At 39.4% G+C, this 14,308-nt stretch overlaps 1 protein-coding gene across 3 annotated transcripts in view; it reads right to left on the bottom strand.

The window, feature by feature from the left end:
* Positions 1 to 14,308, bottom strand: part of farp2 (FERM, RhoGEF and pleckstrin domain protein 2) — a 43,538-nt gene that overhangs the window by 15,245 nt on the left and 13,985 nt on the right. For all 3 annotated transcript variants that reach the window (XM_015056122.1, XM_015056124.1, XM_015056123.1), the window contains exons 3-13: positions 12,283 to 12,387; positions 10,455 to 10,497; positions 10,301 to 10,379; positions 9,574 to 9,671; positions 9,236 to 9,350; positions 6,304 to 6,451; positions 6,112 to 6,207; positions 5,858 to 6,021; positions 5,675 to 5,743; positions 4,231 to 4,288; positions 3,152 to 3,404 (exon numbers count right to left, since the gene is read on the bottom strand). In XM_015056122.1, coding sequence (XP_014911608.1) covers positions 3,152 to 3,404; positions 4,231 to 4,288; positions 5,675 to 5,743; positions 5,858 to 6,021; positions 6,112 to 6,207; positions 6,304 to 6,451; positions 9,236 to 9,350; positions 9,574 to 9,671; positions 10,301 to 10,379; positions 10,455 to 10,497; positions 12,283 to 12,387 — 1,228 coding nt within the window. The remainder of the gene's footprint in view (positions 1 to 3,151; positions 3,405 to 4,230; positions 4,289 to 5,674; positions 5,744 to 5,857; positions 6,022 to 6,111; positions 6,208 to 6,303; positions 6,452 to 9,235; positions 9,351 to 9,573; positions 9,672 to 10,300; positions 10,380 to 10,454; positions 10,498 to 12,282; positions 12,388 to 14,308) is intronic.

The following is a 14,308-nucleotide window of genomic DNA, read 5'->3' as shown; positions in this document are numbered from 1 at the left end:
CACACACACACACACACACACGCACGCACACGCACACGCACAGCTGGAATTAGGTTGAGGAAACTTGTGTACGACCCCCCCCCACCCCCACCCACTCCCAACTGCATGTGGTTTGCTGAATCAAATAAAAAACAGGGAAAACTACTGTTTGTTTAAGTTTGTTGAGGGATCATAAAGCGTTCCTTTTCAGGAAATAAAATACAGACTTTGTTCAGAAGTGGGACAGCCTAAAACACTCAGTATATTTCTGCGAGAAACAACCAGATCATCCGTTTTGTCTTGCATCGTTTGAACACCATCAAAGAAGCAACTTCGCTCTCCAAATTAAGAGGCAAATTATTTCGCCATGATCCCGATGAATAAACTCTAAATGTCTAAAACTGCAAACAAATGAGAGGCAGAAATCCCTGCTGTGCCTCTAACTTCAGTCCGATTTGCAAAAAAAAGAATTTTAAGTCTGACATTCATGGTACCCAAAAGTGATTCCTTTATTCTTGAGAATAAAACATACAAACATTAAGTACATGTTGATGATGACTAAGCTCAAATACACACAGGATTAAGTGATGATTACTTGGTGGCTAAGCGTAGTTAGCTTGTTATTATTACCATCAGCTCAGTGTAAAATTGGGTTAAAGTAGGGAAAAAATGATCATATTACGGCAAAAATAGTGAATGAAATGAAAAAAAAAACACCCAAAAAAGACAAACCCCTTCATCAGGTCAGAACAAAGTTTAGTAAAACTAAAAAAAAAAAAAAAAAAAATCTAGGGCTGGGGAAACGTTTTTCTGCAGATGTTGGAAATGCCGGTCCAACAAAATGACAATGAGAACAGATGAGCAATTAGAGGTTTGAATTAAAGAAACTATCTAAAGCTTTGGATCCCATTTAGCACAAGGTGATTGGTTGGAATCATTTCATAAGGCAGAAATCATACACCTGAGTTAAAGACACACTGCATGGAAGTGCTTTAAGGCACCGTGGTGCGAGGGCTGCAGGAAGGGAGGCTCAGAAAGATGAAACTAAAAAAGAAAAAATGTAAGTCACTATGGAAGAAGCTTTGCAAACAAGTATCTCTAATTTGAGCTGTGCAAAACAGATTGCCTTTGTTACTGGATTAAAGTCCAGAACACTGATAAGAGAAACATGAACATGTTACTCCTTTAGTGGTTGAAAACCTTTGCTTGCATACCTGTGCTTCAAATGTTTCTAGAAAAAGTAACACATATGTTCAGTTAATGTGCAAAACACTGCTTCCTGTCAATAACCTGAATATTTGGATGTTAAATTGAGAATAACCTGTTTTATTAAATATGGTAAAGAATCCTTGAAGCTAGAGGTTAAAAAAAATGTTGTTTTTTTAAGAACTTTGTTCTAAAAATACAGGACTAATGTACCAAAAGTGGTTTCCTTAAACTTTCTACATTATGAAAAATCGTAATATCACATCACATCATCTTCATTCTAGCTTTAATTAATTATGTAGCAAAATGCTATTAAGAGTTCTAAAATGATACATTCATCTTATGTAAAGTGGTATTAGCATTTTACATTATGTCTCAACAGCACAAGGTTTACATCCTATTATTTATCTGAACATGAAGCTCTATGGTTAATCATGATGCTTCTGAGAAATAACACGGCAGGTGTAAACACCTTTTCAGCCAGCAGGGGTCAGTAATGCACAGAAGTGAAACTAAAAACACTGTTACCAAATACCAAGGCATGCCTTGCCTTGGTATTTAAATACAGGAAGCACATTGTAATTATATTAAATTAATGTAAAGTTCTACAAATTTATGCCAGCTAATGGAATGAAAGTTTGAATGGAAAGTAGTTTTCAAAGACCATGTTCAGCAAAAGACATGGAGCTATAAGTAAGCTAATTTCTGCTTTATTGTTATTTTTTGTATGTAAAAAATGTGTAAAAAATCTTTTAAAAAGTAGCAATGCAAGATAGCAGACTAGACTCCCTCTTTTGTCTTGTAAGTAGACCACATAATGTAGACTGAAGCAAAAGACACTCAAGAGTAATTTTGTTTAAAAATGCCATGAATGGCTTCCTCTGGGAAAATAAACTGGTTCATCCTCTTCTGCTTACATTGACTTACTTCTAAAAAAAAAAAAAAAAGGTGATCTATATGTTACTCTTTATATTACTCTTAAAAGCAAAAACTTCTCCTGTAACTGCACCGCAGCAGTTTAAAGGCTTAAGTGCTGTAAAGGTTTACATTTTAATCTGTGGGGATCCGGAGGGGTCTGTCAGTCCCAGGGACTGCAGGTTGTGGCATTGGAGCAGGAAGCCCTCAATCCCACTACTTCCTGTTAGAGGGTTGCTATAAAACAGGTCCTGCTCAGGGGGAAGGTTGCCGTCGGAGCCCCAGTCGGAGTCCGAGTCGGAGCTGCTGTTCCCGGACCCCTCGGTGGCGGTGGGGGGGTAGCTGAGCTGCTCGAGCTGCTCCACCAGGTCACTGAACTGCATGGCGGAGCTGCTCTCAGAGCGGATAGAGTACGCCGGGAAGTTGACCATTGAACTGGCCTCTGACTGGATGCCAGAGCCCGGCAGGCGCAGTGAGGAGGAGTCCGGGACCCCGTACCCCACCGACATGGACTCCCCGGCAGAGCTGAGCCCCAGGTTGTCAAGGGAGCTACACTCGGAGCGGTTGTTTACCAACGAGCTGGTCTCCGAATGCCCCACCAGGCTGTCTGGAAACGCATGGACATTCCCATTCAAGTCCTCGATTCCAACACTAAAAAGCCGATTTTTGCTGATGTCAGACCCTTCCGTAAAATCTAACTGGTCTACTTTATTCTCATCAAGCCCGAAGGAGTAGGCCTCTGCCCCGCCTCCGTAGAAAGAGATTTCGGTGGGATCATCGTCAATGAACTCCTCTGACACCTGCAGAGGCGAGCTGGGCATGGAGAACATGGCGTTCTGCTTCGTCCTCAACAGTTCTGCCTCGAAGGCCTCAGGTGTAAGGGGCCCTTTCAGTTTCCCCCTCCCCGCTTCGAGAGAGCATCCCGTTCCCCGTCTCCTGCCTTGCTCACTATTCTCATTGTCGTTTCTGGAGGGCAATGATAGGGATGTGCTGCCGTCTAAACACACAAACACGGGGCTGCAGTGTCCTGCTGCCTGGTTGCTAGGGGCACCTTGATGCGAGAAGTGTGATGGGGGAACGGCCTTGATGGAGTCTTCCTTCGAGGGGCTGGGGGGTCTGGCTGCTCCGGCCGGGGACTGAGGCAGCTGTTGCGCTGCTGGAGACGGGCTGAGTGCGGAGAAAGGCTGGAGCTGAGGTTGTAGCTCCGTTCGTGGAAAGATCCGGGTCATGTGTGCAGGGAGGAAGGACTCGGCGGTGGAGGAGAGGGAGCAAGGGGCCCTGGGGCTGTCACTGAACGACAAGGTCTGATAACAAAGGCAGAACAAACGGACAAGACCAGAGAACATACAGAATGAAGGCCACAAAGGAAAGAAAAAACATTTTTTGATTAGTTTATCCATTCTGGCACAAATTATGGTTGTTTTTAGCTGCGTTTCCATTAATGGTAAAATTTCGCAAATTAAAATTACAAAAATTATTTTTAGTGGAAGCACATCAATTTAAAAAAAAAAGCTTGTTTTTTCGATCAAATGTTTGTGCGATCGGATGAGACGAGGTAAAAAAATTTTCACATCACACGAGTTACGTGATCAACAGCCGTATGCTACATCTGGCGAAAAGGACGAAGGAGCCAACAGGAAGAGGTTCATTTCTTTGGAAAATGTGCATCTTGCTCCACCAGAGCTCTCAGCATGGCAAAGTTCATAAAACTTTGTCATTTTAACATATCCAATCCATAACTCTTCTGTAAAATCTGCAACTACAATTCCCCAAAACGCCGCAAACACAGCCAGACATAGGGGGTTTGCACTCTAATGCCTGAATAGGATGCCGAAGTTTTCTCTGATTGGCTGATCGATGATGAGCATTAGCGCCATGGCTGAATTATGACCATTTCTCATGTAACTGTTTACATTCGTCACTGCAATGATTTTGAATGACTTATCGTGTGAAGAAGCTTATTCATGTGCGATTTTAAATCAATTTCTCATTTAATCAAAACACTAATTGCTCAATTGTGATTTTTTTTCCTTTTTCTTTTACATTTATAAAATATAGACAAAGATTTGCGTACATTTGTAATGGAAACGCAGCTACTGCTACACATTTTTTTTTAGTTGTTTTGTTTACCTGTTTTGGCATGTCAGAGGTAAAGGAACGAGCAGACATTCTTACTTTGCTGTTCTTCCTAAACAAAAACAGACCTCACTGTCAGAATAATTCAATATTACTCATATGGAAAACAAATGATATGACTGACGGTGTCCCGTTTGGGTCAGTTGTTTACACACACTCATCACAGGCATGAACAACACCAAGTTTAGTTTACTCAAACTTTGGTGTCCAAACTTTTTCCCTTATGAGCTAAAAATTGCCATGTAGTCACACTTCACAACAATTCATTACTTGGTTATTTTGTTTTTATTGGCCAACAATAAACAAAACTTTCAATATTTTAATGAAACAAATTTATATAAATTTATCTGGGAATCATGTGAAACATAAAACAAAAATATTACTCTTTGGTCACCAAAAATAACAGAATGCAGGTTACTGTCGCTGTATTTACAGAATGGGTACGGCTGAGTCTGAGTAAAGGTTGCTGATTGAAAAATGTATAAAAATGTGTCATTCTCCATCAAATTCCTGCACCAGTGGCCAAATTTATGCCATTCTTGAACATGTATCATTCTAAGGCCAGCACTTGGGATGCACATGGTCAAAGTTATGCAAAAACTCCCATTAATGTTTGGTAAATGTGCTTTATAAAGCGGTGCCTTGAGGACACGCTTTTTGTAGTCATGGCAGCAAAATGCTGCTGCCACCATAATGCTTTAAACTTTGTGTGTTCAAAAGCCTCTCTTTGGTTCCTCTGAACATTCTTCTTCTTGTGTCCAAACAGATCAAACTGCACTCCATCTGATCATAAGCTTTTCTCTAAATATGCATTTGGCTGAAAATTTCAGTCAAGACTGTATAGTTGTCACACATCAAAAACTGGTTTTAGAATGGATAAAGGGAATGAGCATAAGCCTTCTGGAATAACCCTCACAAAGCCACAACCTCAATCCAGTTGAAAATTTATGGACTTTACCTCAAAGCTCGGCCTGTCCCAGAAAACCGACCGGGTTTAAAGTTCCACCAATTCTGCCAAGAACAGTGGTCAAATATCCCTGCCATAAGTGTGCCAAAACCTTGTTGTCAGCTTTAAAAAAAAGCATGTGGTTAAAGTACAACTTACTATGGGACATTTGGCCAAATAGTTGACCCCTGCATGTACAATTTTTGTAATTGTTGCTGCCCTCTTGGCCAAGATTCCTTTGGAATCTCAATGGGTTTTTTTATCCTTGTAAAATATCAGTTATAAATAATTCTTACCCTTAAAAACAAATGACAATTGATAATTTGTGCAAAACCTGAAACATCATTGAAGTTGTGTGTTGTATATTCATTCCACGCAGAGAGAAAAATCATTTAAATAAGCCATCAAAGGACCCAAATTACCCATGATGTATGAATGTAAACTTGTCACCTGGACTGTACTGCACATATACTTCTATTCAAACAAACACACCTCTGATAAGGGGTTCTCTTTGCTCCGTTTTCCCGAACATACTCCACAAGCTGTTTCTGGGTCCTTCCACTGACAGAGAGAATTTTAGATTAAAGAGTAAATCCAAAGAAATAACATGATAAAATGCTTAACTGTACAACAAAGGTCAAAAGTCTGAATGAACAGACTTCAAAGAGTTCCTACCTGTATCTGAAGGAGGAACCTCGTGTGAAGAGGATTGCTTTGGTTTTGGGTTCCGGTTGATCAAACAAACGGAAGAACGAATGGTACTCCACACAGATCTTCCAGAAGTTTTTACACTGGTCACGACTGGCCATCATAAACTCAAGAATGTCTTGATGCGGCCCCTGAAATAAAAGTTAAAAAGAAACACTGACTTGGTCACGTTTACAATGAATGTAAAATCTGAGATTAAACTGAAGTCCGTGAAAGCTTACATGGACTTCTGGGTGGAGTTTTATGAGGAACCGTTTTCTCTTAAAGCTCAGTTTGCGAATCTTGGACCAGTTGAAGGTGTTTATTTTCGTGTTGCCCTAGGTTAAGAAATAACGCCAGAAAAGACAAACAGAAAAGTCAACCAAATGATGACAGAGTGAAGTCACGGTGCCTGCGATTAAAGCAGTAATCACCTGAAAGACCTGAAGGCCCATATGAGCAACAGTCAGATTGATCTTGGTGCCCTCCCGGTCAGCTGCTGGGTGAAAGCGGACACCGTACATTTCCAGTTTACGAGCAATCTCCAGAATCTGGAAATCTGATTCAGCAGGAGTCTGGCCACTGGTTAAAAAAAAAAAGATACATAAACAAAAACATTCATGGCATGTTCCCTTCATACAGGGTAATAGTGAGCAGAGGTATGTGGAGTCCCTCTAAGATCAATTCTAAGACCCTCTTTTTATTGAATTAAACTATGCAACAAAACGGCACGAAAATTTATCCACACAATTTCATTTGTAGTCGAAAATACTTTAACTTTTTGCAAAAACGCTCTCAGTTTAAAACTGCTACCAATATTGATTTAGTTAAAATTCTAGCAATATTTGCAATAAATATAATGCAGAGTAAAAATTGCCAAATGAACTATAGTGATCACTCTTAATGTTTTCTTCCACATAGTGCCAAAATAAAAAACATGATTTGTAGATGTTTTCAAGCTTTACAAATTTAACAGGCACATATAAAAGTAAGTGATTACAAATGTTAGAAACATATCCATCCCATCATTACTCCATTCTAATTTTGTTCATCCTTTAAGCATGAAATCTCCTTAGAGCCCTCCCCTGCCCCACTGGCCTTATGGCTAATAGACTAACCGGAGCAAAGGATTAAAGCAGGGAACTCTCTGCTAGCGCTACCACTCTGGCAACCAAGGGAAGAGATTAGCAAAAGTCTTTAGAGAACCCTTAAGTCTTTAGGGCTTTTTCCAACCTGGGTGCTGAAAAAAAGCCTCTGTTGGCTATGAGGTAGCACTGTGCTCCTTTAGAGACAGGCTGTGGGAAAAGTCCTGTAAATGGTTTCTGCTAAACTCTAAACCGACAGATATGGGTGAGGAAGACTTATGTCTGTGCATGAAGAACACAGTCTGGATTTTCACCAAGCATAAACTGCGTAGAAGCAATGGGGCATCATTTACCACTTCGTAAACCATCAACATGAAACAACATGTGTGGGATGAGAACCGAAAAGTCAGTTTACTTTCTGTAAATCATAATTAGATAACAGAATGAGCTCAAAAAAGCAACATGAATGCCTCCCATTAAGGCTAAGAATAGGAGGAGAAGCAAGCACTGGCAGGTCTGCTGAGGCTTCACTTTTAAACAATGCTAAGCTACCGTTCTTTAAAGTATTATAGTTGAACCCTTGGGGAAAAAAAAAATATGTTCACAGAAAGGTGATAATTAGCAAAAATATGAAGGTTGGGGAATAAAAAGCCTGCAGTTCACTTTTCAGCAGACATGCAACCCATGTTCTTGTTCTGGTTAAACTGAGGAATCGGCTGAGTAATGGTTTGATTTTACACAGCCAGGCGATGACTACACATCCTGCCCCCAAAAAGGAGGATCGTTTGTAGAAACGTTCAGTAACCACACAGTGACTTGAAAACTTAATATCGCTTGAGTTTTTTTTAAAAAATGTTATCAACCACCAACTTCAGCCTTTATGTGATACATAAACTCAAAGTACTGCTTTGGTAAAAGGTCTTGGGAAGTGAAAGGAAAATTAAGCATACTTTGAAAACCTATACATCTAAAATCTGAAAAATGAGACATGCAACCCTTTTTATTCTGAGAGCAGATGAAATGCATTTCCCTTGTACTACCTTGAGAATATTGTTATTGAGTCTAAGTACAAATGCAGCTTTTTTTTTTTTTGAAGGCCTTGGAGGTTTGATAGAGGACATTACTGAGGGAACAGCATTACAAAGACCAAAGAACACAGACAGGTGACAGGAATGTGTCAAGAAATAATATTCCAGGTTTCAAATATCTCACGAACCACTGTTTGGTCAGTCATCTGAAGTCATAAAGAGAATCTCACAATTGCAGATCAATCAAGAGTTGCTAGATGTAAGCCTTTGACAAAAGAAGGAAAGCAGCTGAGAGTCCAGACCCTCTATTTGGAGCAAATGGCAGAAAAACAAGGGCTGCTTTTTACCAGGCTAACACTGGAATGCCTTCAAAGTTACTTGAAGGTTCATGTACAAGGATACTAAATCCAATCTGACTGATCGGCTATTCTGCACAAATTTCAGTTTCTAGATATGCATTTCAGATGTTTGTTTGTGAAACATTCACTGTTCAGTGGGGATGTCTTGAAAATAAATGACTTTACGTTTTTCATTTTGTCCATTCTGCTTTAATGTCTGGTTTTGTTCTTGTGATGTGCCTGATGATTATGCACTACTCTGTCTTGTTCAAGCACATAAAGTGAGAACAAAATACGAAGTGTTGTGGTTGTAGCAGAATGAAATGTGCAAAGGCTTAAGGCATATTTTTACAAGACACTAGACATGATGCTGATCTTTTCTTGGCTGCTAAATTTGAACACGATCTTTAGAATGTGATACTTTGTGAACAGCTTTAGATGAGGACATATCTGAGAATATTCCAGCTGATGTTGGGAGTTTTTCTTTTAAATCTTGGCAATAGTTGTTAGTCTCAACAGTCGCTACACTTAAAAGTAAGAGACACTTAACGCCACGATTAACAATAGCTCTTCAACATTATCCCAGTCGGTGAATACTGAATAAAAGCCACATCATTATGGTCAGGGGAAAGATCAAGCTGTCAGAAGCAATGCTTTAAATAGAGATGTAAATTATATTAAATTCGTGAGGTGAAGGTAAATCACATTAAGTCTTGCTAGCTGTAAAAAACCAGAGCAACAGCCCAGACACGGCTGCTAACACTAACCCTCTAGAGTAAAGACCAAAACCTGACAATATTATTATTACTTTAAGTGGTTCCAGGGATTTGTGGCTGATTTCTTCAGACATATGGGTTGGATTCAAATATTTTAAGAGATGTTGGCAGATATAAAGGAACAGGGGCTGAAACTTACAGGTGCCTGCGGTGGAACTCCATGATTCTCTCTTGCACTTTGTCTTGATAAGGCAATAGTTTGTTTGCTCTCAGGAACTCCCTGTCTGCAGCGTCATCATGGTCTCCGATCTCCGCTGTCAGTTTACACAAGAGAAAACATCAGATTCTGTCTGCATAATTGGAGGAAACATTAACTTTCTTTGGAACAGAATTATCTAAAGGCCACATGAGATCATCATTTTACAATGTGCAATAAGTAAGTCCTTCATCTCAGTTTTGAAATTCAGCAATCATTACGAGGCAGTTATTGAATATTGCTCTGTGTTTTTGACGTTAAGGCAGTAGAATTAAACATACATTGAACAATGTGTGAGGCCAGCAGCGCTCCGGTATTTTCTGTACAGATCAATCTGCCCTCCATCAGATCTCTCTTCATCTGCAGGGAGAATAAATACCTGTGGGAGAAAATGAGAGGCCAAAATTACTCACAACACTCACAGATTTAGATTTGAAATACTTTTTAACTCAACCGAGAAGATGCTACGAAATGAGACGCACATCTCTTAAAAGGATAAGAAAATAACATAAGGAAATATAAATACATTTTAGAAATAATTAATCGCTTTCATTATTTCTAAAATAATGAACATTTTACTTTTATTTTTAAAAATGGCACCTTTCTCAATAATCAATGAAAACTCTTCATTATGACACAGCAAATCAAACCCTTTTTCCAATTGCTGACCAGCTTTTTGCACGTTTTCTCTAATCCTTCAATAATTTATCTTTTGTGATGTTTTTAAGGTTAAGATTTTCTATCAGATTCAAGTCAGGCCTCCGACTGGGCCGCTCCACAATAACACCATCACTTCCTGTCGGAATAAACCTGTCAGTAAAGCTAAATTAAAATACTTCAAACCTAAGTGACGTAACTATTTGGCAGCACAGGCGTAATAAAATTGTCATTTATTTCTCTAATGATTACTGAGAGATTTTTGAAGAGAAAAACAAAACCCTCAAAGATTGTGAAACGTCTTCCATGACGACAGGAGCCAAAAAAAAAAAAAAACTTCACTTCACTGACCTGGTGTACTCTTCCTGCAGTTGACCCGGGTCAGGGGGAAAGAACTTCACAGAAAGTCGGAACAGCGTATTCGCTGGTACTGGAAAGCGATAACAGAAATATTGAAATTCCTCTCTCCATCAGGTGGATTTACAGCCAATTTGATCCTACTTACTTCTGACTTGTCTTGCAATGGGCTTTGTCGGTTCAAGCCATACCTAGAGGGAGACAAAGTTTTAGCTTTTCAGCATTTCAGGCTCCAAGTTTGACCAGTTGTTACAACAAAACTCAATGCAGGTCTTCTAGTATAAAGTGACAGCTCTATAAGCAACTGTCTACTTTTTTTGGGACACAATTTACAATTCTAAGTAAAAAAAATAAAAAATCCCTCATCTCTGCCTCATTGTAGCTCAGCTCCTCTGTTAAAACTGTGGCTGATTGATGAAGGAATGTGCAACAAGAAACCAGCATTGAGTAACATTTCTACCCAGAACCAACTGTTGTAATCCGTTTATGTACACATTTCTCCATCTGTCGTTGATCTAAATATATTGGAGCCCATCTTCAGGCAGCAAATCAGTCAGCTCATGCAGACTAACTGTGAAAGTCTTTGAGCACAGTTTTAAAAAAAAGCTACACACACTTCACTGTTTGAAATGTACAGCCAGTACAGTTTTGTTTCAGAATGTAAGTTATGGTTTGGATCGTGGCCCCCATGTTGGTTTATAAAAACTCCAAGAAGGTATTACATTCCAGTCGTGTTTCTGGAAAGATAAAAACGGCAGAAATTCTGACGGTTGAGTCGAGCCAGACAAGTTATGCCTCATTTCTACTGAGTGGTACAGCATGTGTATGAACCCTAGTTTATGGTCCGGTGTATTCAGAAGAGCATTCCCACCACCAGTGGGGCTCTCTCTGAGCAGGCGGGGTTAAACCCAAACACCTCATGCTGCGTCAGCTGTACGTACCGTTGCCCTATAGACCTACATCTGAAGCGTGACCAGAAATGGTGCGACATGTGTTGATTGTTTGGGCCAAACCACAGCAATCCATGCCATAATGCTCAGTGGAAACGAAGCATTAAAGAGACTTCAATATCATCTCCAGTGAAAACAACACCACCGTGCTGATTGTACTAATCCAGAGCAACAAAGTAACCGTAAAATGACGTCAAAGTGCACAGGGATTCCTCTCCACTTGCATTTATGTTAAGAACTTTGACCTGTCACCAATAATGAGTATGCAGTGTAGGCACACAGTATATTGTGAGTAGTGAAAAACCTGAACCTTTTCCTGTGTGGTCATAACAACCACAAATGTCAATGAATTTTATTGGGATTTTTGTGGCACAAAGTGGTGAATATTTATGAAGGGAAAGGAAAAAGAATTCAATAGTTTCAACATTGAACATTCAACATTTTACAACAAAAAAGTGTGCAAAAGTATGGATGAGGTCCCTGCTGGTCAGTACTCGTGCGATGTGAATGTGTTTTCACATCGCACGAGTCACTGCAATCAACAACCGGATGTCACGGCCGGCGGAAGAGATGAAGAAGACGGCAGGAAGTGGTAGGATGATGTGTTATATATTTTTAATGTCTTATTGCGTCAACAAACTCATTCACATGTGATTTTAACTGCGTTTCTTATTGTGAAAACACCAAAACATTTTGAGCACATTTGTAAAGCAAATGGCTACTGACAATTTTACATATTTAGAAACTGATTTTTGCATATTAGCTCCAGTTCAAACACATTGGTTGGAATCATTTCTAAATATCTATTTAAAATAGTCTGAGTCTCAGTTGGATTTAAGTCTCAACTTTCAGTGGGCTAATTTAACATTCTGCATCCATTTACCATGAAAGACCCCAATAAAATACATTGATGTTTGCGACTGTAACGTGACAGAATATTAAAAGGTGTATGAACAGTTTTGCAAAGCACTGTAAAATCTGTGTGCTTCAAACCAGAAGTGAAAGATATTATTGCGGAGTACATACCCAATTCATCTGCATGTTCTGAAACTCGACGCCAAAGTAATCACTTTCGATGAGGTTACCCCTGTGGAAAACCTCAGAGAGGAGGTTCTGTCCAGGAAGTTTTGGCTGAAAGAGAAGAAAGAAAACAGATTGAGGCATTCCTTTCATCTACATGCCAACAAAGTTTTCTGATACCCTCCTGTGAAACATCTTCAACCAGCACTAAAAGCAACATATAGAACATTGGTTTGAGTCAAAAAAATATATATACACGTAGACGGGACACAAGTGATCCCCAGAGATCCTTGGAGAAAGACCAATGTAGCTGTAGCTGAGCGCTGGGTAAGTTCTGTCTTTGGAGCAGAAAATACTTGCCATCTGTAAACAATTCTCTTCATTGTGTTTTATGAGTTTGTATGCTCCATCTGTTGAGTCAAATAGCCTCCTTGATGTTGACAATAAGCTGGTAAAATAATTGTATTTATTTTTTAAAAAAAGGTGTTTTCTGTTGCACTGTTGCCTCGCTCTGAGCTGAGGGGAGAACAAATCTCAGGCAGAAAATCTGCAGAGGTTTACCTTCTCAGCGCTCTGGGGTTTGTTTTCACTAAACGAAGAACTAATTACTATGTACTAAGGGCATGCTGCAGTTGAGGTTTGGAAATCTAGGCTGTGACTTTTTGAGAAAATTACAGCCTAAAACATCTGGTAGTAATGTAAAATAGTATTTTTAAAAGCCTTATAAAAAGAACTGCACTGCATCGGCTAAAGTAAGGTATTACAGCTCAGCGGCCGCCAAAAGCTCAACTGTAGAGACGCTTTTTTTCATGACTTTGATACAGTCACATGTTCTGCATTCAGACAACCTATAAATCGCAGGTGAAATCTACAAAAGCGCCATCAGCAAGTGTGGAAATCTGCTGTAAAAGGCTTCAAGTGCCTACACTTAGAGTCTGATTACCACTGAAATAAAGTGGGGAACAAAAGCACATGTGTTGGAATACTTTGGTCTGCCTTTGAGGAGAAGCCAAACACATTCTAGACGACATCAGTAAGTACGCTGAATGAAAACAGTGGGCAAATGTGAGGAATTCAGGCAAAATGTGTCACTTTGGCTGCCTTTCAGTCGTAGATTCAGCATAACAAACACTGAGCTCTCAGCAGATGGACTCCTTTATTAGTGAGTTTATCAAAACCAAATTCTTCACTGACATTAGATCCAACTAACATGGATCTCTTTCCAGCCTCCATTTAATGACGGTAGTGGTGTTTAATTGATTCTGTAATAATCTGGCAGAGTGAGGTTGAAAACATTTGAAAAGCTTCAATATAGTACAGAAACTGCTACAGCATCCACACATGCACTTTTAAATACAAAATGTAAACAAGAGTCAAACCAGAGAGACGGGGCTGAATAGAGGTGAAGTGTTCATTAAAGTAACATTCATAACAAAGTTCATCATAGTTGGTTTTGTTCTCAGATGTCTCTATGCAAAAGTCAAAGGTGCGGTACATAACTTTTATTAAATAATATGTTTTTACAAATCTGTTAAAACTATCATTATGTTGTGACAGTACGGTATGAGACAGATAATCTGAAAAAATAAAAATAAAAAGGAGCTCCTCTATCTTTTCCCAGTGCCAACTAGAAACAACCAATTAGAGCCAGGATGGGAGCTTAGTGCTGTCAATCGCCCCTCAATGTGGCTATGCTCATCCCCCTCTTTTTCTCCTTCTTTCTCTTTGTTACACTACAGCTAGAATAGCCTGTTGTGAATGCTCAGGCTAGTTAGCATAGCCACTGATGATTGACAGCGCCAACACCCACTGGCTCTGATTGGTTGTTTTTGCTGTTTTCTTCAGATAGTAATAGTTGCTCAGGAAGGAGGTGGAGTAGATCTTTTTTTTTTTTTTTTTTTACAGATTGGTCTCATAACATACTGTCCCACCACTGTGACAGTTTTAACAAATATGTAAAAAAAAAAAAAAAAAAAAAAAAAAAAAAAATTTCAAAAAAATAAATGCGCCCCCTTTTATCCCTGGAAAGGGG

This window comes from Poecilia latipinna, unplaced genomic scaffold, assembly GCF_001443285.1.
Source record: "Poecilia latipinna isolate Pla-1442-1.1 unplaced genomic scaffold, P_latipinna-1.0 Scaffold1356, whole genome shotgun sequence".
In the NCBI taxonomy this organism is placed as follows: Eukaryota; Metazoa; Chordata; class Actinopteri; order Cyprinodontiformes; family Poeciliidae; genus Poecilia; species Poecilia latipinna.
Note: the sequence above shows the minus strand (reverse complement) of the source record. Positions and strands in the feature narration are given on the sequence as shown.